A 26064-nucleotide genomic window follows, 5' to 3' on the forward strand; every position below is an offset into this window, starting at 1 on the left:
AAACATGCTAGTAAATCATCACAGTTAACACAGTGATTTTTACCTTTGAGAGTGAAAGAGATGGTCATATCTATGGAGTTGAACTCAGCAGTTGTCCAAATCTCCTCAACTACTTCACAGTAAATCGTTGGGGCTTCCAGCATTGCATAGCTAAGTTTACAGTTTTTGATGAAGTCCATCATTTTGTGATAATCTGAGTGGGCTTCATTCTTTGCTACCAAAGCTATGAAATTGTTCTTCTCATAGATGAACCCAGATTGAGACATAATTTTTACTACTGGTGCCATTGTTGTAAGTAGAAATTGCAGAGAATAACTTGAAGGTTTTGCAGAGAGTAAATGGTAAAAGCTTTGAAGTTTCAAGAAAGCGTAAAGTAAAAATGAAAAATCAGAAGGGCTTATATACTTTCTCAAATTAAAAAGCATAAATAAAAGATTAAACAATAAATATATGTAAGTGAGTTTCAGCCGTTTAAGAATAAACTGTAAGTATTCTAAAAACTACCTTTAAAACAAATACATACAGCTGTATGTATGAGTATCAACGGTTAAGAAAATAGAATCAACGGCTGTAAGACACCTGAATCGACTGATGTGACATTTCAACGGATAAAGTAAATTGTCATCCGTTGAAAAGTACTACAGTTTTATCCGTTGACGGATAAAAATTCCAGAAATGTATATGTCTTTCAACGGATAATGAACATCCGTTGATGGAACAATTTTGACTTTCAACGGATAGGAAATACCCGTTGATGGAATAATCTGTGTTAAAAAGTCAAATTTGTTCTAGCAACTAATACATTTCAGGCTTCAATTCAAATTGCAATTAGGACATAAATTTTATGAGTAATTAAGCATACCTAGCTCACTTACCAATCTTGTGAATGTTGATTCATCAAGTGGCTTGGTAAATATGTCTGCAATTTGTTGTTCACTTGGAACAAAATGTAGTTCCACTGTACCATTCATGACATGCTCTCTGATGAAGTGGTACTTGATATCAATGTGCTTGGTCCTTGAGTGCTGCACAGGATTCTCTGTTATGGCTATGGCACTTGTGTTGTCACAAAAGATAGGAATTCTATCAACATGAAGTCCATAATCAAGGAGTTGATTCCTCATCCATAACACTTGAGAGCAGCAACTTCCAGCAGCAATGTATTCAGCCTCAGCTGTAGAAGTAGAGACTGAATTTTGCTTTTTGCTAAACCATGATACAAGCTTGTTTCCCAGGAATTGGCAGGAGCCTGTTGTACTTTTCCTGTCTATTTTGCAACCTGCATAGTCTGCATCTGAATAACCAATTAGATCAAAGCCAGATTCTCTAGGATACCAAATACCTAAATTTGGTGTACCCTTGAGATATCTGAAAATCCTCTTGATAGCAATTAAGTGAGACTCCCTAGGATCAGCTTGAAATCTAGCACACAGACATGTAGCAAACATTATATCTGGTCTACTGGCAGTTAAATATAAAAGTGAACCAACCATGCCTCTATAACTTGTAATGTCCACAGACCTTTCAGTCTTATTCAATTCAAGTTTGGTGGCAGTGGCCATGGGAGTTTTTGCAGATGAACATTCCATTAAGTCAAACCTTTTTAGAAGATCATGAATATATTTAGTTTGACTAATGAAAATTCCATCACTAACTTGTTTAACTTGTAAACCAAGAAAATAGGTTAGTTCTCCCATCAGGCTCATTTCATACTTACTTTGCATTAGCTTAGCAAACTTTTTGCAAAGTTTATTATCTTTAGAACCAAATATTATGTCATCTACATAAATTTGAACAAGTATACTAGAGCCATTAACATTCCTAAAGAAGAGAGTTTTATCAACAGTACCTCTAGTGAAGTGATTCTCTAAAAGGAATTTTGATAGGGTTTCATACCAGGCTCTAGGTGCTTGCTTCAGTCCATAGAGTGCTTTCAACAGATAATACACATAGTCTGGAAAATTTGGATCTTCAAACCCTGGAGGTTGACTTACATAGACTTCTTCCTCCAATTTCCCATTTAGAAATGCACTCTTGACATCCATTTGATAGACTTTGAAATTGGCATGGGCTGCATAGGCTAGAAAAATTCTGATGGCTTCAAGTCTTGCAACAGGAGCATATGTTTCATCAAAATCTATTCCCTCTTGTTGAGAATAGCCTTTAGCAACCAATCTGGCTTTATTCCTTATGACAATGCCATTTTCATCCATCTTGTTTCTGAATACCCATTTTGTGTCAATAGGACTCTTGTTCTTTGGTTTGGGTACCAGCTTCCAAACTTTGTTTCTCTCAAATTGGTTCAGCTCTTCCTGCATAGCTAATATCCAATCTGGATCCAATAAAGCTTCTTCCACTTTCTTAGGTTCCTCCTGAGATAGAAAACTACTATACAGACATTCATCTTGAGTAGCTTTTCTTGTTTGCACTTTAGATGATGCATCACCAATGATCAGTTCAAAGGGATGATTCTTGGTCCATTTCCTTTGAGGTGGAAGATGTGCTCTAGATGAGGTGGCCTCAGTATTGTCATGATGTGAGACAGAGTGTTGATTAGTTGAAACTCCCCCTGAGTTGTTGGTTCTTTGCAGGGAATTTGGAGTTCTATCAACTGATGATGTAAATCGATTATCCGTTGATGAACTATGATCAACGGATGCTTCATTTTGTACTTCAACGGATGATGCACTATGTCTTTCAACGGATACTGCATTGCCTCTATCAACGGATGCAGAATTTTGTGCATTATCCAAGGGCATATTTTGAATCCCTTTTGAAGTGTCATCTCCATCAATCTCCTCTTCACTATCATCACAATATATCTCAATGTTGTCAAATTTGAGTCTCTCATTGTGTCCCTCATCTGTTAGTCCATCAATCTTTTTATCATCAAACACAACATGCACAGATTCCATAACAATGTTGGTTCTTAGATTGTAGACCCTATAAGATTTTCCAGCTGAGTAACCAACAAATATCCCTTCATCAGCCTTTGCATCAAACTTCCCTTTATGGTCAGATTGATTTCTCAGTATAAAGCATTTACATCCAAAGACATGAAGAAAGTTTAGAGTTGGTTTTCTTCTCTTGAACAACTGATAAGGAGTCATGCCTTTAGTTTGATTGATCAAAGAAATATTCTGAGTGTAGCAGGCACAATTAACAGCTTCAGCCCAGAAATATGTTGGTAACTTTGATTCTTCAAGCATTGTTCTGGCAGCCTCAATCAAAGATCTGTTCTTTCTTTCAACTACCCCATTTTGCTGAGGTGTTCTTGGAGCTGAGAACTCATGCATGATTCCATTTTCTTCACAGAACAGCCTTATTGACAAATTCTTGAACTCAGTTCCATTGTCACTCCTGATATTCCTAACCTTCAAGTTAGGATGATTATTGACTTGCCTGATGTGATTGATAATGATTTCACTTGCCTCATCCTTTGATCCAAGAAAATAGACCCATGAAAACTTTGAGAAATCATCTACAATCACTAAGCAATATCTTTTTCTTGCAATTGACAATACATTGACTGGTCCAAACAAATCCATATGTAGCAGCTGTAATGGTTCATCAATTAGTTGTTTCAAGCTTCTTTTTGAATGATGCTTTCCTTTGTTTGCCTTTCTGACAAGCATCACACAAACCATCTCTTGAGAATTCAACAAGAGGAATTCCTCTGACTAAGTCCTTTTTGACTAGATCATTCATTGTCTTGAAATTCAAATGGGATAGCTTCTTGTGCCATAGCCAACTTTCAACTGGACTTGCTTTGCTGAAGAGACAAGTAATAGATTCTGCATCTGTAGAGTTGAAGTCAGCTAAGTACACATTTCCTTTTCTAACTCCAGTTAGAATCACTTTGTTGTCTTTCTTACTGGTGACAACACAGACTTCTGAATTGAAGGAAATTGTATTCCCTCTATCACATAGTTGACTGATGCTCAGTAAGTTGTGCTTGAGGCCATCAACTAATGCAACTTCATCAATGATGACATTCCCTGTTGAAATCAAGCCATATCCCATAGTAAATCCTTTGCTGTCATCTCCAAAGGTTATGCTAGGGCCAGCTCTCTCCTTAAACTCAGTGAGCAGGGAGAAATCTCTTGTCATGTGTCTTGAACATCCACTGTCCAAGTACCATAGATTTCTTCTTTTTCCCTGCACACCATAAAATCAATCAAGTTGATTTTGGTACCCAAGTTTCCTTGGGTCCATTCTTGTTAGCCTTTCTCCTAGACTTCATTCCTCCTGCATCTTTAGACTTAGGTAACTTTGAGTCAACCTTGATCTTAGATGTAGTTGGTTGAGGTGTAGGGTTAGTCACAGAATCATTTAGCACATTTGGAATTTGATAAGGCATGGATTGTGCAAGCATGTTATTCCATATTGGCATATTGTATGGCATTTGAGGCATACTAAATGCAGCAAGATAAGGATTGTTAAAATATGGCATGTTTGCAAAATATGCATAAGGATTCTGTTGAGACATAACAGGCATAGCATGCAGAGGTGATGCAGACATATTAGGCATGGAAGAGGGCACAGGTATGGGAGTTTTCTTAATAGATTTGCAATTAGCAGATAGATGATTAACACTACTACAATGCACACAGCTTTTTCTAGGAGCATACTTATCAGGTGTGTAATTGTTATGTTTGTTAACCCCTACCTTCCCATTTCTATTAGATTTCCTTTTAGTTTCCTTTTTATCCTCAACCACTTTGAGCCTATTCTTTAACTGTTCTAAGGTCATGTGTCCTATATTCACCTTACTGAAATCTTTGGATGTGCTTGCTTCTTCTTTGACAAAGTTCTTGGAAGTTGAACCAAACTTTTTGTTGAGTTTCTTTAGATTTTCACTTTTAGAAACATCTGCCTGTTTTAATTGAGGAACCTTCAACGGATGCTCCTTTTCTTCCTTCAATGGATAACTTTCATCATCCGTTGATTCCACATCCGTTGACAGCCCATCAATTAATTCCAGTTTATTTTTGTTTTTATCCCAGGCAGTCTCACAGAATGATTCAATTCCTTGGACCTTGGAAATTTGAGCACTAACATCCCTAGATGTCTTCCAGGCTTTAATCACCTCTTGCTCTCTCTCTAATTGATTGGAAAGTATTTCTACTTTCTTAACAGATTCAGCTAGTTCATTTTCAACAGATATACAATGTAGCTTAGTTTTCTCTAGGTCAATCAACTTATCTTCTAACACAGCATTTCTATTACTTAAAAACAGATTATTCTCTTTAATCCTACTATTTTCTTTAGCAAGAGATTTAAGAGACACACGTAAATGATACAATTCAGTAGACATGTCATTAAAAGCATCATTGCACTCTTCTTTAGTAAGCTGTGTTAAATCAGTAGTGATTACCTGGTTGCTTGATGAACTAACTTCATTTTCCTCAGAATCAGCCATGAGAGCCAAGTTGACATATTCCACATCTTCATCCTCTTCTTCTCCATCAGCTGCCCAGTCTTTTTCTTGAGTAATGAAAGACCTCTCCTTTTGCTTGAGCAGATCAAAATATTTCTTTTTGTAATCTACTTGGTCAAATTTCTTCTTTTCAGAAGTTGGCTTTCTGCACTCACTTGCAAAGTGTCCACTTATACCACAATTGAAACACTTGAACTTGGATTTGTCCACCATGTTCTTATGATGTTTAGTGGCTCTAGTGTTTTTCCTAAATTTCATCTTTACAAATCTCCTGGACAGAAATGCAAGATGCTCATCAATACCATCAGAGTCATCTTGGCTGGAGTTGTCTTCATTCTCAGCAACTTGCTCCTTACCCTTGCTTGATTCTGATTTGCTTGTGCCATCTTTGGAGTTTGATGTAGATCTCACAGTTTCTTGTCTGCATTCTTTCTCATTTTCAGCTACCAAGGCAACTGAACCTCCTTTCTTTCTTCCCTTCTCCAATACCTCATCCTGTTCCAGCTCTAGTTCATAAGTCTTCAAGATTCCATATAATCTTTCAAGAGTGAAGTCCTTATAATCTTGAGAGTTTCTCAAGGAGACAGTCATGGGTTTCCATTCCTTTGGCAAGGATCTTAAAAATTTAAGATTTGAATCCTTCATTTGGTACACTCTACCATACAGCTTCAGTCCATTCAACAGCTTTTGGAATCTATTAAATGTGTCATTTAAAGATTCATTTTCTTCAAAATGAAAATACTCATACTGTTGAATGAGAAGCTGCATTTTGTTTTCTTTTACTTGTTCTGTACCTTCACACAGTAGCTGAACTGTGTCCCAAACCTCTTTGGCAGTTGTGCAATTTATCACATTATCAAACATATCCTTGTCAAGACCATTAAACAAAATGTTCATAGCCTTCTTATCCTTGTGGACTTCTTCTGTGTCTTCCATTGTCCATTCTGCTCTAGGTTTTGGAATGGATTGACCAACAGCAATTGTGGCCGTAGCAACTGTGGCTACTTTGTGGGGAATGTGAGGACCATTCTCAATGCAGTTTACATAACCTTCATCTTGGGAGAGTAGATGAAGGTGCATTTTCACCTTCCAATGGTGATAACTGTCTTTGTCAAGAACTGGGATTTTTACTCCAATATCCTTCTTACTCATCTTTGTTAGTTTCCAAGATCTTTAAACTCCTTGTGTGTCAAGAGCTTGCTCTGATACCAATTGTTATTCCTAGTGGACTAATAATGAGATTTACAGAAGGGGGGTTGAATGTAAATCTCAAAACTTTTTCAAGTTTTGAGCAGTTTTAAAGGCTTTGTGTTCAAGATAAACAAGTGTGTGAATTGCTTTAAGCTAATACAGACAGATATATATTCAAGCACTAATGTAAAGAACACAACAGACCTTAAAAACTTTTCTGGTGGATTGTTGTTCCACCAGAGATGGTATTTCAGAAAATCTGTGATTCTAGATGTTGATCACAGCTGCGTCCTAGTACAAACTAGATAATTTTTCTCTCAAGATTTTTCTAAACAGCACTGGAAAAATTCTTATCTAATTACTAGCTGCTACTTGGTTTATATATCACCAAGTGTACAAGTGAAGACAAAGATAAAAATACAATAATAAAATAAGTTCTCCACTTATTTCTTCTCCATATCACTCAAGTACTTTGTTGACTATTGCCTCTTTGTACTAGAGTAGAACGGCTGCTTTTTCTGATGTTCCTGAAATTAGGCTTCCACATTTCAGTTATCTCTGTCAACCCATGTGCCTCTGTCTGCTTTTACAACTACCACTTATCAACTGCTATTTAACAGAACATCCGTTGAAGCCTTCATCCGTTGATGGCTTTATCCGTTGATGTGTTAGCAGTTGAAGCTCTATCCGTTGAAGCTTTAGAGACATCCGTTGAAGCTTTGTTTCTCATCCGTTGAAAGTCTTTAAGATATCCGTTGATACCACTTCATTTATACAAAATTACAAGGCATGAAATATTTACAATTGGCCTTCCTATTTGCATATCTTCTAGTAGTCAACATGACTTATATTTTCTCTCAACTTCTAAGAATTATATCTTAAATACAGAGACTGAAATGTGCTACAACACTAGACTTATTTCTAAGTAAAGCTGCACCATCAACGGATAGCCAAAGTGGTCTTATCCGTCGAGGCTACAAACACTAAACTTCTACATAAATGTTTTGTTAAACATATCATCAAACTAATGCACATATATTCCTAACAATATTTAATGTGTTTTAGGATGTATTTTTATCCATATCAAACCGAGCTAAAACAAAGTAACATTAAATATTCATTCAGGTTAAAAAGATATTATACAAGGGTGCTGATTTATGCACACCCTATATATATTTATGCACACCTTGATTTATTTTTGGACCAAGATACCCCTATTTGGATTTTTTTTCAAAATAACAATTAATCATCTTGACAAATGATTTTTTCCAATCTACTCAAACACTACCTGTGCAAAAAAAATTAAAATTGCCTGGAAGATACCAGTCTCTTCTAAACATACATCATAAATATCAAATGAACATATGAGCTAGATCAAACTCACAAAACCTAAAATAAAGTAGAATATCCAATATTTCACTTAAGAGTACATCTCCATGTCTCCAAAATTATTACAAAAGTCCATCTAAAATGCTAAAATAAATTCTGAAAACCAGCAAGATAATGTCAATGGATAAATCAACATTATTCTCTAGACTTGATTCATATACCTATATTAAACAAACAAAATATCACCTACATTAAAAAAATAAGTTAAGAAATATATGACAGGAACAGTTTAACATAACTTAGACATTGGCTTTAGAAACATTACAATAGGCAGTAACTTACTATTATTTTTTGCGTTTATGTTGAGTATTCTCCATGATTTCAAAAAGTGAAGGATCACGAGTTGTAGAACTCTCATTTCTTCATTTTAGCGATCTAATTGGCCTTCCTTTGTGTGGATAAATCCTAGGTTCAAGAGTCGGTGAAATAGATAGATCAGCAATCTGGGAAATTTGTTCTATCACGTCTTTCTTTTGTGTGAAAGGCAATCTTTGATATTTATCATAAACTCTTTCAAGTAGACCCTCTATTTGTTCACTTCTATTATCACCTATTACAAAACACCTTATGTCTAGCCTCCATTATGGATGTATGTCTTCAAGTTGCAGGGGTTGAACTCGAGCTTTAATTATGTGAGCACATGGAAGCCCCATTGAACTTGTAAAATTACCTCTACATGGTGGTAGGACATCAGATTTTGCCAATTCGTATTGCTTCAAAAGTTCTTCAAGTGCAAAAGTAGATACATGACCAACTATTTGCTTAAACAACGGAACCTGAAATTTATTTGATATGTGTATCTTCTCTGACGAAACCTGAGCCTTGATTTCATGAAATTCATTTTCTATAACTAGACAAATTTTTTGTTTTACACCGCGGAGGTCACCAGCACAAACTTGGAGGTACCTCTTAAGTTTTGAATGAGCACCATCGACTCTTGACGTCACATGATTCCCAAAGTGATTCACTTTATTCATCCACACATAAATAAATTTTTCCTTAAAAGGAAGCCAAGTTTTTTCAATATAGGCAATCACAGATGCATGATTCTTGTACTTCTTCAGAAACATACTCCAAGCACCCAAAAATGATTCTTCTCTAGGTGATCGTATTACATCTGTCCAAGTAGTAATAAATTCTTCCTAATCATCTAGGCAGTGAAGGCGATATACATCCTAGTTCATGTAATACTCTCCTAGGATTCTTTACAAAAAGAATCTAATCTTTGAGCGTTGTCCTCTATTGTTGTATATGTTGCTGTTGGTCATTAAAATTTTAAGAGTGTTAATTGAATTGAATTTGTGTTATTAATCTGTTGTATAATCTCGTCATAGATATATTTTCTTAATGTTTGTTTTGTGTTGCTTTGGACATTAACAGTCAAGTTTCAGGAATTTAATTCGGAATAACAAGATTTTGTATACAGGCTGAGCTGGAGGAATCAGATCAGAAAGATGACCCAGAAATTGATGAGGCTAAAAGCACTGTAGCAGATCTGGAAAAGGTGGTTGAAACAAAGGAAACCTAATATTTAGCTTTCAGAGAACATAATTTCCTCGGAGGACTAGAATTATGAATATGTGTCATATCCTGAGCTTTGTTTGCATTCAGTACCGATAAATTGCGGTCATGGTATTAGTTTAAACCTATGAATTGCCTTGGTTATTGTTGGTTTTATATATGATGGGAATATATATATATATATATATTTGTGTACTTCTAATTGTAAGGTTTGCTGGGATTAACTCATCTGAGTGAGTGATTTTTTTCCCTAAACAAACTGCTCGACTCATATCTGTATGTTGAGCAAGGTGTGCAACTAAGTTATGTTGAGCAAGGTGTTTTTTATGCATGGATCGGACATCCTTGCATCTACTTTTGTAAAGAGTATAAAATAGTAATGCTTGTTTTTTTTGTTTTATTTTCGAATCCCACCCATGTTCACATCCAGAACAGGAGTATAACCATTAAAGGGGAAACTCGTTAGTAATTTGGACCCTCGACAGAGTTATGATTCTTGCTGCAGGGCCTAAGATTCATTATCTAGATGACAGGTCATACTGTATGATATTAAGAAAGGTTTTTTCGGCAGGTTGATTTAGTAGTGTTTTTCTTTTTCTTGCTGCCCCCCTTCAATACCGGGTTTTGTTTAATTGCTTTGAAATGGATACGAAAATAGTGGTTCAGGGGACTTACATGATGAGCAAGAGCAGCTGCAGCATGATTGATTCAATCCATATGCTTCTAGCTGACATTTGTAACCCAATTATTTTTGCAAAGAAAACTTAACACTATGATAGAATGCATAGAGTAAAAGTTTCAAGAGCCCAAATTTGATTTAAATTAGGCATAATTGAAAAGAAAGAAAGAACACAAATTACCTTCGTCATTAGAGTTGCCTGAAGATCCTGGATTAGAGAAAGGGCTGAATAATTCTGAAAGATTCTTAACAGTATTTGATTTGATCAAGTCAATTACTTCATTTAATTCTAACAATTCTCTATCTATAATCTGAGGTGGGAAAATTTCTCCTTCACGACTCTCCATTGATACAAGAGTTTAACCCTGGACAAAGTGAAACGAAAGGGGATACTAAATGAATTAACTAAGACCTCCAACTATAATTAATAGTAATAAAAATGATAATAAATTGAGTGAATAAAAAAACATGATTAAAAAATATGGGTATCTTGGTCCAAAAATAAATCAGGGTGTGCATAAATAAATATAGGGTGTGCATAAATCAACACTCTTATACAATTGGTCCTAAAATAAAATTAAATCAAAATATTATTCAACCAACTAAAACAAAATCATATATAATATTTATTTTGCTTAAAAAAATGATCCTATTAATTTGGGTTAAAAATTATAATCAAACTAAAAATAATTAGTTGCATTTAATTGGTGTAATGGTTAAACAATTGATGTGGGATTACACATAATTAGTATCTTGCCCTAAAATACTATTTTCATAGCCATTTTTTTGTTTCCGAAGCTAACAAAGCATGAAATGAATAAATCTTTCCCATTACATATACAATAAAAACAAAGAAAAAAAAATAATATGAGTATTTTCGTCTTTAATTGCCTTTTGAGCTATATAATTCAATCACTTTTTCTTCTTCAAATATCTTTAAATAAAAAAATAATAAATATTTAAGTGTATTAATATATTTATCATGAACTCATATTATTTAAAATTTTATATTAACAAATTCAAAAAAATATCTATCAGAATTAAACTTTTACAAAATAAATATAAATAAAATCGTTCCTTTTAAGTTAGTAGTTATAATTCATTTAAGGATGAAATATCGCGTGTGTTAAAAAAAGGAACCATGAGATACGTATTTTACAATACGCAACAAAATTTTAAATTTGAAACTTGAAAATATTATTACATATATTACATTTCTATATGTCTACAAACCTAATAATTTATATTAATATCACAATTATCCTAAATTATTTAATATTACTCTTTGAATGTGTTGTTTGAGAAGTTTTATTTTGATAAATAAAAATATCAAGGGCCTATTTTTCTGTTTTGTAAAAAGTGACGTATTTACTTATAAGTGAGTAAATATTTATCGATGAGTATTTGCCGATCTAATTTATAAGTTGAATTTTTAATTTATAAATTTGATAAATTGAATATTAGTAATGATATATTTTTTCTCAACTTATATTAATTTTTTTATTTATTTTATTAATTTTAAAATTAAAATATATATTTTTTAATATTTTTCTAATTTTAAAATTACGAAGTTGATTGTATTTCAAAGAATAATATATTTATTTATAAATAAAAAAGTTTCTCACTTTTAAGTAAAATTGTTCAAATATTGTGTAAGTATATATATTTACGTGTCTGTTCGTTTTAAGTGGTAAGAGCTAAATTGATTAGGATTTGCAAAATTCAAAATTAAAGATCGAACGAGTTAGGGGTTTTCATTTCAAGATCAAGCAATCATCCCCCAAAGGTAATAACAATCTTAACCACTTTCAATCATATTCTCTTAATCACTTGATTCTGTTAGTTTTGCTCAACTTAATTTCTTCATTATTTGCCTATTTCTCGATTTTTAGGGTTTATCCGTTGATATTACATTGCATTTCCACTATATACACATGCCTTGATTTACATATATCTCATCAATATGTTTGATTTTTTAGTTTATACATCTGTTAATCACACAAATGAGAACTAATTTTGATAGCTACTGACGATTTAATTGCAATACAAATTATATGTTGTGTGAATAACTAATTTCGGCCATACAAGTTCGGGTTCTCGGTTCTCATTTAGAATTGCGTACTTAATGGATTGGGACTATATAGATCACATTTTATGATAATGATTTATTGAATTGAGTGGTTAACTGCAGTGTATTTTGTTTGAGTAGTTTACGGAAGTTTTAAGGGGATTTTTGTTAGGTACAGAGTGAGAATGGCGACTATTAGGAATCTCAAAATTAAGACCTCTACTTGCAAACGCATTGTTAAGGAGCTCGATTCTTATAAGAAAGAAGTTGAGAGGGAAGCTGCTAAGACGGCTTCCATGAAGGATGCCGGAGCTGATCCTTATGACATTAAGCAACAGGTATGGGGTTTTTCTAGTTTTTTTGTTCCCTGTACTTTTCCGAGTACCACAACTTACTGTCAGTTATTTTCCCGAAAGACAATAAATTTAGGAAAAACCAGGTGCATGATGGTTCTCTACATTCTACATGAATTCTTAAATTTTTTTTATGGTCTGCATTTTATTAGCTTATCTAGTAATTATTTTCCCCTTTGCATACCTAAAGCTCATTTTTCTTAATATATTTTACCAGGAAAATGTGCTTGCTGAATCAAGAATGATGATTCCAGATTGTCACAAACGTTTGGAAGCCTCCCTTGCCGACCTAAAAGGGATTTTGGTAAGTTTAAGTTGTATATTGATTCTTTGGTTGCTAATTATTGCATTAGATTATAAGCTGAATTGTTGGGTTCCAGAATAGGTTACTTGACATGAATAAGCCGCAATAGACGTGTAACATGAATATGGATAAAAAACATGAAACCTGCTTGGTCTAACTTAGTCTTAGTGATAAAGGTTAAGATATGAATGTGTTGGTCAGATCGGAAAAAGAATGGGGATAGAGTAGTTCTTTAGAGAAGGTTGGGTAAGGCCTAAATAGATTAAAGCTATAAATGACTCCTTTGGTGTTGATTCATAGGCTCCGTCTGTTTTATGGTACAGCTGAGTGCCCTTTTAATTTTTATGGCACAGCTGAACACAATTTCACAAAAATGGCACAAAACGCCACTAATTTTGGGGTCTTGCCAAGGAGACCCAGAACTAGTGGCGTTCCAGGGTATATTTATTTTTATTTTTTATTTTTTTTCTTTTCCTTCCCGTTTGTCCCTTGTTTGTATTGTTTTGTAAGTTTAAAAAATCATGTGAAGGACATGTTTTGAGCTCTCATATTAAATAAAAAAAATTATTTTGATATAATTTTTTTGTTGGGTAGTGATGTAAACCTATTTTTATTGTATATTTTTTATTTTAATCAAAAAGTTGTATATATATGACTTTTGTAGCTTCAAAAAGGGTGCTATGCGAGTCGAGTGTGCATTTTTAATGTGAGGGCATGTTTTTGAACGCTCATATTTAATTCCCAAAAAATTATTCTGGTTCAATTCTTTTTTGTTGAGTAGTGATGTAAACCTATTTATAGTATTTATATTTTATTTTAATTTTTAAATTTTTTCGTATAGTTTTAGTTGCTTGGAAAATGGTATCATGGGGGAATATATTTTTTCTTGACGAGGCCTCATAATCACAAATTTTAGAATTGTAGTGGTACCTAATTTATAAAAATGTTCTTTGTTTGATGTAGACGTACATTTAGTGTGTTGTGAGCATTAAAAATTAAAGTATTTTCAAAAAAAATAGAAACGTCTGAAAATGGTACTGCAAGTGTGTGAAATAGTTCATCCATAAATTGAAAATGGAACTATAAAATGGGAAGGACATTCATGAAACTGTTGAAAGTAGTAATACAACATAAAAAAGATGAACATTTAAGTCAAATTTGTTCATCAGACATGTAATCATCGGAAATGTAATCCTCATTTTGTAATAGTCTGTGTTGTTCCGCTTCCGTAAGCTCTCTACCAGAAGCACAAACTGAATCTTGTGCTAATTCAAACATATAACGACTCCTACGCAACAACATTCGTTTATTTTCCCTCCGTCGAGTCACAGCTTTAACGACTTTTTGCCGAAATTCAGACCAATGAAGATTTTCCTCAGGGCGAGGATATATAGATAGGGAACGACGAAGCGAAACCCTTACACTCATCGCAATCAGATCATGTGTAAGACTTTCAGTTTCTTCACGTCGAAATGCCCATTCTCGGCGTACACCAGCAAAGTACTCCACTGGATGGCTTACCCTAAAACTATGATAATCGTCCTCTCTTCTCGTAGCAACCATTTGTGATTTGTGATTTGTGGACGATGACATCCTAGTACTGTATGAATGAAATATGTGTGAGGCTGTAAAATTTATATATTGTAAGTAGTTGGGTGATAATGAAAAGTTAATTAAACCTCACAATTGTGGATGAGAAAAGTAATGAAGATGTACAGGTTGTTAATTTTGTTGATGTACGTGTCATTATTGCCAACCATGTGAAATATGACAAGTCATATAATTTTTTGAAAGCAGTATGAAAATAATTCATAGGCCCTTATCAGCAAATGAGTTAGGTATCCCGTGAGTACACAGTAGAAACCACATGCAAGCAATTTCAATAATTTTGAGATAAATACTGAAAATGATGCTGTGGAAGGACACATGAAAAACAGCAATGACAAGTCAAATCATATAAATGAAATACAGAGAAAAATATAACTATTTGATAAAAGTTTTCACTTTTTGCAGATGAAATGAAATAAAGTCATTGCATTTACTGGTATCAATTTCAAGTCATTTCGTGTTTTTATGGCATACAGATGAAAGCCTGGAATTAGGCCACACATGTAAACTTATCCCATTAATATCTTCAATCTCCTATTACAACCACATGTTTGGCTTATAAATATATCCTTCTATGTAACCCAAAACCCCAACAATCTCTCATATTGAAGTAAAATCTTAGAAATGGATAAGGGGAAAAGAATTGCAACATCTACAACACTGTTTTCAGGTACACGTCCAAAGAAGCAAAATGAAGTTTCTAAGAAGAAATTGATTGAAGAAGAAAAAGCTAAGAAGCGAGCCGCGTACGACTAAGAGGATTTCATGAGAAGGATGCAAAAGATGAAGGCTAGAGAAGAGAGAAAGGGTAAAGACTGGGTCCCAAATCAGGATAAGTTCTATGAATTTGGACTGGTGAACTTTCAATTGAAAGACGCCTTCACAGAAGAATCGGATAAACTTGAGAAGTCTTGTAAAGATGTTTCATTACTAAGGAGGAATTTGTTTGTGGGAAGGAAAGACTCCATGATAAGTACCATCGAATGCAGGAGGAGATGATTGAAAGAGAAGATGCTGAAATAGCACAGTATGTTGCAGCTACGGAAGAGGCTCAAGAATTAAGGGAAATCGAGGATGCCAAGAAACGCGAGGAAGAGGAGGTTGCGGATGGAGAGTATGATGAGTATTATGTTAACCTTGCAGACCCATGAAAAAGTGTAGCGTTGATGGTGGTCATCTTGTCATTTTGTTTTCATTTCATTTTTTCTGTTTTTATTGATGTATTATTTTAGTTTTCTTTACTTGCCATGTAACGTTATTTGCAGTATGTGAAGTTCTAATTTTTTTAAGCTTGAACATTTTGAATATTATTTACCAAGCACTTTGAAAAGTAATACCGTAAACGAAAATGACTAGATCATGACTTAATAAAAACAACAAGTCTGAAAGTGACCAGAACTAATAAAAATAAGTCTGAACTGAATACGTAATGAAAACATGGCATAATAAAAACAACAAGTCTGGAAATAAGATAAACAGTACTGATCAGATACAGAACCTCACGTCGGCGTGGCATAGCCTCCCCTTTCCTTTCACTGCTCTACAGGGCTGCTGTCTCGGCTGTAGATGAGGATCGGGGTCCTAATCATCGTCATCCTGCTCATCACTCTCATCCTCCATATCTGCCTCAAGCATGACCGGGGGTGTATGCATCTGACGCCCCTGCTGAAATCTCTGTGAGGAGGTATCATGTACAAACCAGGGGTCGAACCCCCTAGCCGGGGTCTGGAAAGAAAAGCCCGAACCACATGTCTCAGGTGGGAAACCGTATGTAGGCTGTGGAAAGGCCTGAATCGAACCAGATGATCATAGTCGCTCCGAGTAGAATGACCCCAACTGGATCCAGCAGCTCAAGCACTAGGAACAATATAAGGGGCTTGATTAGTGTGGCCCATAGTAGATGTACCGACATAAGGGCTCTGGGCCTGAGTAGTGTGACCAAAAGTAGATGTACCAACATCATGGCTCTGAGAGCTCTGTCCCCAGGAAGACCCACCAACATCATGGACCTGTGAACTGTGACCCCAAGGAGACATTGGAGAAGCTCCCTCTCCCTGAACGAAGTGGTCCCAAGTACGCTCAATATGTCCATGCCCCGGAGAACTATGCTCCCAACCTGAGTCAGAGGAGGTGTATAACGAAGAACCCTCTCCACCTGTTAGACGAGGCCAAGGCTCCCAACCATCCCGAGGAGCTGGTGCAGCATGAAGAAATGCAGTACCTGGCCTACGGGCATGAGTATCTCTAGTACGTGGGGTAGCAGGAGGTAGATGCGGGGGCCTCTGTAAAAGATATGTGAAACTTATGGCATCTAATGTGCCATGTAAACCCTGAAGCGCCTTTTTCACAGTATCATCATCCTCTGCCATGCCAGACCCCCGAATCTAGTGGTAGGCAGCGGACAAGCCCTCAACCTGTATTGGCAATATGTAAATGTGTACACATAAACTCTTATTGTGACAAATGAATAAATAGTAATCTAAGAGAAATCTTACGGCCACGGTTAGGTGCCCCTGCGACCCCTGGAATCCTTGTTGGTCCCTCCAAATCCTGAGGTTGATCATAAAACGCCTAGTGTCTCTATCGTACCACTGAGGCTCAACTGCGAACATAGGTTGCGAGTATGTCTGTAAGATGGTGGCCCAAGTACGGCAGTGTGACGTGACTCCCACATCTCACGCACCCTACGGAACTGAAAAGGCCATCCTTTCCGAACCCTATGAAAAGAATCATGGCATGTATGCGGAGATTCAGTAGGGACTTGCTGCAAGTGTCCTAACTGTCTCGTGACCCTATTAGTGTAGCACCACTCCACCCATGTCAAGTAAATGAGAGGACAAGGTGCACTCATAAGTGAAAGCTCAAGCTCAGGGATGCCTCGTGCCTCAACCGCGCAATCATCGTAGGGCCTCCACCTGAAGGAATCCTCAGACATGGTATCTAGGTCATAATGAATGTCGCGTAAAGAATGTGTCTGCACAGTCCTACCATCCAATGGGACCATCCACCTGAAGCCAAATGTATTTTGTTAATGACATGGTTGCAATATTTCTGAACATGAAAGAAGAGTCATAATTAATTTACCATACCTAATAGTACGGGGATGCTGCAGCAAATAAGCGTCTCGCTGTCTGGGAGCTAAGCAGTACAATGCTTATATACCCAAACCTGGACCACATATGCATTCGAAAAATAAATATTTCTTGTATGCATGAAGTATGAAGTATTGATAATGCACCCAATAGTATGCATGAAGTATGCAGTGTGTGTAATGCCCCTACAGTACGCATGGATAATGTACCCTATAATATGAAGTATGTTGGGTGGATATGTACCTGTAATAATGTCATGGACCCGCATAGCTCGGTCTTATATCCAATGTTGGCTGAGCACAAGCGCCGGTAAAGATAAGCAAGACATGTACTGCCCCAGCTATAAGTACTAATCTGAGTCACGTGGCGCACAAATGGGAGGAGGTTCAGAGGCATGCGGTAACCACTATAATTCGGCACAGTAGAACCAATGAGCAGAAGCAAGTGTGCACGTGTGTGGTATAGTAGCTCACGCTCGTGATCAGGACCAGTAGCCGAGTGTAGACGTGAACAATCACCGAAATGATGAACCAACCAACTAATCTTAATTTCACCCTTCTTGATGACATCCGTATCTTGCTGTGGGTCGGGGGTAACACCAAGAAGCTCATGTAATAACAATGCACCTGCATCCCCTGGAATAGGTAATACGGGACGCTCATGTAATAACAATGCACCTGCATCCCCTGGAATAGGTAATACGGGACGTTCGACACTGCAGAACCCTAATATGTAGTAAACATCCTCAAGTGTCATAGTAATCTCGCCAAAATGGAGATTGAAAGTTCATTATGCGTTTTTTAAATGCATAAATGACGATCATTTACGGCTCCGCTCGAATTTTAAGACATACTGGGATTGTATTGAGGCTAATCCACTACCACAACCACAACCTATCCTGGATGCCATAAGAGAAGCTGGTTTAATGGGTGTTCTGGTAAATGGGAGTATCAGACATGATGCTGGCATTATATCGGCTTTTCTTGATTGATGGCGCCCGGAGACTCATACTTTCCATCTCCGTTGTGGCGAGCCACTATGACACTGAGGATGTTTACTACATATTAAGGCTGAGCAGTGTCGGGCGTCCCATATTACCTATTCCTGAGGATGCAGGTGCATTGTTATTACATGAGTTTCTTGGTGTTGCCCCCGACCGACAACAAGATACGGATGTCATCAAGAAGGATGAAATTAAGATTAGTTGGTTGGTTCGTCATTTCAGTGATTGTTCATGTCTACACTCAGCTACTGGTCCTGATCACGAGCGTGAGCTATTATACCACACACGTGTACACTTGCTTCTGCTCATTGGTTCTACTGTGCCGAATTATAGTGGTTACCGCATGCCTCTGAACCTCCTCCCATTTGTGCGCCACGTGGCTCAGATCAGTACTTATAGCTGGGGCAGTGCATGTCTTGCTTATCTTTACCGGCGCTTGTGCTCAGCCAACATTGGATATAAGACCGAGCTATGCGGGTCCATGACATATTACAGGTACATATCCACCCAACATACTTCATATTGTAGGGTACATTATCCATGCGTACTGTAGGGGCATTACACACACAACATACTTCATGCATACTATTAGGTGCATTATCCATACTTCACGCGTACAAGAAATATTTATTTTTCGAATGCATATGTGGTCCAGGTTTGGGTATATAAGCATTGTACTGCTTAGCTCCCACACAGCGAGACACTTATTTGATGCAGCATCCCCGTGCTCTTAGGTATGCTAAATTAATTATGACTCTTTCTTTCATGTTCAGAAATATTGCAACTATGTCATTAACACAATACATTTGGCTTCAGGTGGATGGTCCCATTGGATGGTATGACTGTGCAGACACATTCTTTATGTGGCATTCGTTATGACCTAGATACCATGTCTGAGGATTTCTTCAGGTGGAGGCCCTACGATGATTGCGCGGTTGAGGCACGAGGCATCCCTGAGCTTGAGCTTTCACTTATGAGTGCACCTTGTCCTCTCATTTACTTGACATGGGTGGAGTGGTGCTACACTGATAGGGTCACGAGACAGTTTGGATACTTGCAGCAAGTTCCTACTGAATCTCTGCTTACAGGCCATGATTCTTTTCATAGGGGTCGGAAATGATGGCCTTTTCAGTTCAGTAGGGTGCGTGAGCTGTGGGAGTCACGTCACATCGTCATGCTTGGGCCATCATCTTACAGACGTACTCACGACCTATGTGCGCAGTTGAGCCTCATTGGTACGATAAAGTCACTAGGCGTTTTATAATCAATCCCAGGATTTGGAGGGACCAACAAGGATTCCAGGGGTCGCAGGGGCACCTACCCGTGGCTGTAAGATTTCTTTTCTTAGATTACTACCTCTTCATTTGTCACAGTATGAGTTTATATAAACATATTTACATGTTGTCAATACAGGTTGAGGGCTTGTCTGCTGCCTACCACAAGATTCGGGGTTCAGGCGTGGTAGAGGATGATGATACCGTGGATGAGGCGCTTCAGGGTTTACAATGCACATTAGATGCCATAGGTTTCACATATCTTTTACAGAAGCCCCCGCGTCCACCTCTTGCTACCCCACGTACTAGCGGTGCTCATGCCCGTAGGCCAGGTACTGCATTTTTTCATGCTGCACCAGCTCCTCGGGATGGTTGGGAGCTTTGGCCTCGTTTATTAGGTGGAGAGGGTTCTTCATTATACACCTCCTCTGGCTCAGGTTGGGAGCATAGTTCTCCGGGGCAGGGACATACTGACCCCTATGTCTCCTTGGGGTCACAGTTCACAAGTCCATGATGTTGGTATGATGTTGGTGGGTCTTCCTGGGGCAGAGCTCTTAGAGCCATGATGCTGGTACATCTACTTTTGGCCACACTACTCGGGCCTAGAGCCCTTATGTCGGTACATCTACTATGGGCCACACTACTCAAGCCCCTTATGCTGTTCCTAGTGCTTGGGCTGCTGGATCCAGTTGGGGCCATTCTACTCGGAGCGATTATGGTCATGTGGTTCAGGCCTTTCTACAGCCTACATACGGTTTCCCACTCGAGACATGTGGTTCGGGCTTTTCTTTCCAGACCCCGGCTAGGGGGTTCGACCCCTGGTTAGTAGATGATACCTCCTTACAGAGATTTCAGCAGGGGCGTCAGATGCATACACCCCCGGTCATGCATGAGGCAGATATGGAGGATGAGAATGATGAGCAGGATGACGACGATGAGGAACCGATCCTCCTGTACAGCTGAGACAGCAGCCCCGCAGAGCAGTGTAAGGAAATGGGAGGCTATGCCACACCGACGGGAGGTTCTGTGTCTGATCAGTACCTGTTTCTCATGTTTCCAGACTTGTTGTTTTTACTATGACATTTTTTCATTACGTATTCAATTCAGACTTATTTTTATTAGTTCTGGTCACTTTCAGACTTGTTTTTATTAAGATATGATCTAGTCAATTCCGTTTACGATATTACTTTTCAAAGTGCTTGATAAATAATATTCAAAATGTTCAAGCTTAAAAAAATTAAAACTTTCACATTACAAGGCAAAAAACAGAAAACTAAAATAATACATCAATGAAAACAGAAAAAATTAAATGAAAACACAATGACAACATGACCACCATCAACGCTACACTTTTTCATGGGTCCGCAAGGTTAACATAATACTCATCATACTCTCCATCCGCAACCTCCTCTTCCTCGCGTTTCTTGGCATCCTCGATTTTCCTTAATTCCTGAGCCTCTTCCGTAGCTGCAACATCTGTGCTATTTCAACATCTTCTCTTTCAATCATCTCTTCCTGTATTCGATGGTACATATCATGGAGTCCTTCCTTCCCACGAACAAATTCCTCCTTAGTAATGAAACAGTCTTTATAAGACTTCTGAAGTTTATCCAATTCTTCTGTGAAGACGTCTATCAATTGAAAGTTCACCAGTCCAAATCTATAGAACTCATCGTGATTAGGGACCCAGTCTTTACCCTTTCTCTCTTCTCTAGCCTTCATCCTTTGCATCCTTCTCATTATATCCTCTTGGTCGTACGCCGCTCGTTTCTTAGCCTTTTCTTCTTCAATCAATTTCTTCTTAGAAACTTCATTTTGCTTTTTAGACGGGTAACTGGGAACAGTGTTGTAGAGGTTGCAATTCTTTTCCCCTTGTCCATTTCTAAGATTTTACTTCAATAAGAGATTGTTGGGGTTTTGGTACATAGAAGGCTATATTTATAAGCCAAACATGTGGTTGTAATAGGAGATTAAAGATATTAATGGGATAAGTTTACATGTGACTTCTGGCCTAATTCCAGGCTTTCATCTGTATACCATAAAAACACGAAATGACTTGAAATTGATACAAGTAAATGCAATGACTTTATTTCATTTCATCTACAAAAAGTGAAAACTTTTATCAAATAGTTATATTTTTCTCTGTATTTCATTTATATGATTTGACTTGTCATTGCTGTTTTTCATGTGTCTTTCCACAACATCATTTTCCGTGTTTATCTCAAAATTATTGAAATTGATTGCATGTGGTTTCTACTGTGTACTTACGGGATACCTAACTCATTTGCTGATAAGGCTCTTTGAATTATTTTCATACTGCTTTCAAAAAATTATATGACTTGTCACATTTCACATGGTTGACAATAATGAAACGTACATCAACAAAACTAACAGCTCGTACATCTTCATTACTTCTCCCATCCACAACTGTTAGGTTTAATTATCTTTTCATTATCACTCAACTACTTACACTATATAAATTTTACACCCTCACACATATGTCATCCAAACAGTATTAGTATGTCATCGTCCACAAATCACAAATGGTTGCTACGAGAAAGACATGACGATTATCGTACTTTTAGGGTAAGCCATCCAGTGGAGTACTTTGCTGGTGTTCGCCGAGAATGGGCATTTCGACGTGAAGAATCTGAAAGTCATATACATGATCTGATTGCGATGAGTGTAAGGGTTCCACTTCGTCGTTCCCTATCTATATATCCTCGCCCCGAGGAAAATCTTCATTGGTCTGAATTTAGGCGAAAAGTGGTTAAAGCTGTGACTCGTCGGAGGGAAAATAAACGAATGTTGTTGTGTAAGAGTCGTTATTATATGTTTGAACTAGCACAAGATTCAGGTCGTGCTTCTGGTAGAGAGCTTACGGAAGCGGAACAACACAGACTATTACAAAATGAGGATTACATTTCCGATGATTACATGTCTGATGAACAAATTTGACTTAAATTTCATCATTTTTATGTTGTATTACTACTTTCAACAGTTTCATGAATGTCCTTCCCATTTCATAGTTCCATTTTCAATTTATGGATGATCTATTTCACACACTTGCAGTACCGTTTTCAGACGGTACAAATTGCTATGTTTTCAATTTTTTTTGAAAATACTTTAATTTTTAATGCTCACAACACACTAAATATACGTCTACATCAAACAAAGAACATTTTTATAAATTATGTACCACTACACTTCTAAAATTCTTGATTATGAGGTCTCGTCAAGAAAAAATATATTTCCCATGATACCCTTTTCCAAGCAACTAAAGCATACAAAAAAATTTAAAAATTTAAAATAAAATATACATACTACAAATAAGTTTACATCACTACTCAACAAAAAATAATTGAACCAGAATAAATTTTTGGGAATTAAATATGAGCGTTCAAAAACATGCCCTCACGTTAAAAATTTACACTCGACTCGCATGACTCCCTTTTTGGAGCTACAAAAGTCATATATATATACAACCTTTTGATTAAAATAGAAAACATACACTAAAAATAGGTTTACATCACTACCCAACAAAAAAAATTACTTCAAAATAATTTTTTATTTATTTAATATGAGATCTCAAAACATGCCTTCACATGATTTTTTAAACTTACAAAACAATACAAATAAGGGACAAACGGGGAGGAAAAGAAAAGATTATACATAACATGTTGTTACTTAATCTGTTTTAAAATATACCCCAGAATGTCACTACTTCTGGGTCTCCTTGGCAGGACCTCAAAATAAGTGGCGTTCTGTGCAATTTTTATGAAATTGTGTTCAACTGTGCCATAAAAATGAAAAAAAGGCACTCAGCTGTACCATAAAACGGACGGAGCCTGATTCATATGTATGTATGTATGTTTGTATATGTATATGAATCCTTAGATTACGTAATAGAAATATGGCATCATTAGCCACATAGTATTACAGCTTGGAGATGAGAAAACTGAAATGTCTATTAGGTCTTGTTCCTTTTTAGAATTTGTTGCAGTGAGTTTGGCGTGTTTTGGTAATCTTTTCTCTGACAGTGGTTTCGTGTCTAATACCATAATAGACTAGTTCCAAATGCGTGTATGATGAAGTGTCTGAAATGTGTGTAGAAAATAAATAAATTTTCAGTTTGTTTAGCACTTTGATACAATGAACTATTTCATTAAAATTCCGCGAACCAGTTGAGATGTGCATGATATATTTTACTCCTGCTTTCAGTTGGAACTGAAGAAAGATAATACCTTGATGTGCTAGTCCAGTAAAGTAGTAGATGTATTAATCCAAATGCAACAATTTATCTTTGGTCCTTGCATGCATCTTCACGAGGAAGTAAAACATCCAACTGTTGGCGCATATATTGTTCTCGATTATGACTTTACAACTTTTATTTCATAACATGTTGTTACTTAATCTGTTTTGGAATAGGTAGCTACAGAAAGATAACATTGTTTTACACAGTCCTTGGATTGTTAAAAATTAACTGAAAAGTACTCGGGACCCATGATAAGAGGAATTTTTAAAGCTGATAAATTTAGTTTAGTTCATTTTAGAATAACTTTTGTTTTATCATTATCTAGGCAGTGAAGGCGATATACATCCTAGTTCATGTAATACTCTACTAGGATTCTTTACAAAAAGAATCTAATCTTTGTGCGTTGTCCTCTATTGCTGTATATGTTGCTGCTGGTCATTAAAATTTTAAGAGTGTTAATTCAATTGAATTTGTGTTATTAATCTGTTGTATAATCTCGTCATAGATATATTTTCTTAATGTTTGTTTTGTGTTGCTTTGGACATTAACAGTCAAGTTTCAGGAATTTGATTCGGAATAACAAGATTTTGTATACAGGCTGAGCTGGAGGAATCAGATCAGAAAGATGGCCCAGAAATTGATGAAGCTAAAAGCACTGTAGCAGATCTGGAAAAGGTGGTTGAAACAACGGAAACCTAATATTCAGCTTTCAGAGAACAGAATTTCCTCGGAGGACTAGAATTATGAATTTGTGTTATATCCTGAGCTTTGTTTGCATTCAGTACCGATAAATTGTGGTCATGGTACTAGTTTAAACCTATGAATTGCCTTGGTTATTGTTGGTTTTATATATGATGGGAATATATATATATATATATATATATATATATATATATATATATATTTGTGTACTTCTAATTGTAAGGTTTGCTGGGATTAAGTCATCTGAGTGAGTGATTTTTTTTCCTAAACAAACTGCTCGACTCATATCTGTATGTTGAGCAAGGTGTGCAACTAAGTTATGTTGAGCAAGGTGTTTTTTATGCATGGATCAGACATCCTTGCGTCTACTTTTGTAAAGAGTATAAAATAGTAATGCTTGTATTTTTGTTTTATTTTCGAATCCCACCCATGTTCACATCCAGAACAGGAGTATAACCATTAAAGGGGAAACTCGTTAGTAATTTGGACCCTCGACAGAGTTATGATTCTTGCTGCAGGGCCTAAGATTCATTTTCTAGATGACAGGTCAAACTGTATGATATTAAGAAAGGTTTTTTCGGCAGGTTGATTTAGTAGTGTTTTTCTTTTCCTTGCTGCCCCCCCTTCAATACTGGGTTTTGTTTAATTGCTTTGAAATGGATATGAAAATAGTGGTTCAGGGGACTTGCATGATGAGCAAGAGCAGCTGCAGCATAATGAAACATATACACATTTTACATTAACTAGTGTACCTATATCTGGAATCAGTGACGGCAACCATCTGTACCGATGTTATGATTTTTACGATATATATAGCATCTAAAACTAAAGCACAAATTGTGTAACCCCGTGCATAACAGGATCACTCAAGTAGAAATTGCTCCACCTACGATTGTGAACAGAAAACTGTAATTATTCAGGAGGAGCTATTGACAGATTAAGTCGGATGATCCTAGACAGAGGCAATGTCTGAGCCACTCCTGCAACTAAGTTAAAAACGACTGCTCCTTCTAACTCAACCTTTAGTCAGAGGAGAAATAACACAAGTACCAAGGCACTCCAAGTGTTTGCGTTGATCCTTTAGAAATTTCTTTGATGTTATAATGTTTAGCCAACGCTTCAGCCTGGGATAGGCCCTTCCTGGTTCCGCCACTGGCCACTGTATAATATATTTATGACGACGTA

The 26064-nt window shown here is 36.6% G+C and overlaps 2 protein-coding genes across 3 annotated transcripts; both read left to right on the plus strand.

Annotated features, from left to right (window-relative positions):
- Positions 1-11870: 11870 nt before the first annotated feature.
- Positions 11871-25247, plus strand: LOC141683136 (tubulin-folding cofactor A-like). 2 transcript variants are annotated; one of them, XM_074487833.1, is made up of 4 exons: positions 11871-12006; positions 12467-12626; positions 12859-12945; positions 24775-25247. In XM_074487833.1, exons 2-4 carry the CDS (start codon positions 12474-12476, stop codon positions 24874-24876), a joined length of 342 nt encoding a protein of 113 aa, XP_074343934.1. In that variant the 5' UTR covers positions 11871-12006; positions 12467-12473; the 3' UTR covers positions 24877-25247. The 2 variants fall into 2 exon arrangements, with proteins under 2 accessions (XP_074343934.1, XP_074343935.1); XM_074487834.1 differs by having other exon boundaries at positions 11885-12006; positions 12461-12626.
- Positions 19307-22993, plus strand: LOC141684804 (uncharacterized). Its single transcript, XM_074489932.1, has 3 exons — positions 19307-19382; positions 19465-19977; positions 20062-22993. The coding sequence occupies exons 2-3, from the start codon at positions 19861-19863 to the stop codon at positions 20434-20436; spliced, it is 492 nt and encodes a 163-aa protein (XP_074346033.1). The 5' UTR covers positions 19307-19382; positions 19465-19860; the 3' UTR covers positions 20437-22993.
- Positions 25248-26064: the final 817 nt, after the last annotated feature.

The sequence above is a fragment of the Apium graveolens genome, chromosome 9 (genome assembly GCF_009905375.1).
Source record: "Apium graveolens cultivar Ventura chromosome 9, ASM990537v1, whole genome shotgun sequence".
Classification (NCBI taxonomy): Eukaryota; Viridiplantae; Streptophyta; class Magnoliopsida; order Apiales; family Apiaceae; genus Apium; species Apium graveolens.

Bases quoted from the DNA above. Each gene is read 5' to 3' on its own strand.
- LOC141683136 (XM_074487833.1), top strand. From the start codon at position 12,474: ATGGCGACTATTAGGAATCTCAAAATTAAGACCTCTACTTGCAAACGC. The intron at 12,627-12,858 runs GTATGGGGTTTT...ATATTTTACCAG, and splicing joins CTTATGACATTAAGCAACAG to GAAAATGTGCTTGCTGAATC. The intron at 12,946-24,774 runs GTAAGTTTAAGT...TTTTGTATACAG, and splicing joins CCGACCTAAAAGGGATTTTG to GCTGAGCTGGAGGAATCAGA.
- LOC141684804 (XM_074489932.1), top strand. From the start codon at position 19,861: ATGTGCGCAGTTGAGCCTCATTGGTACGATAAAGTCACTAGGCGTTTT. The intron at 19,978-20,061 runs GTAAGATTTCTT...TTGTCAATACAG, and splicing joins AGGGGCACCTACCCGTGGCT to GTTGAGGGCTTGTCTGCTGC.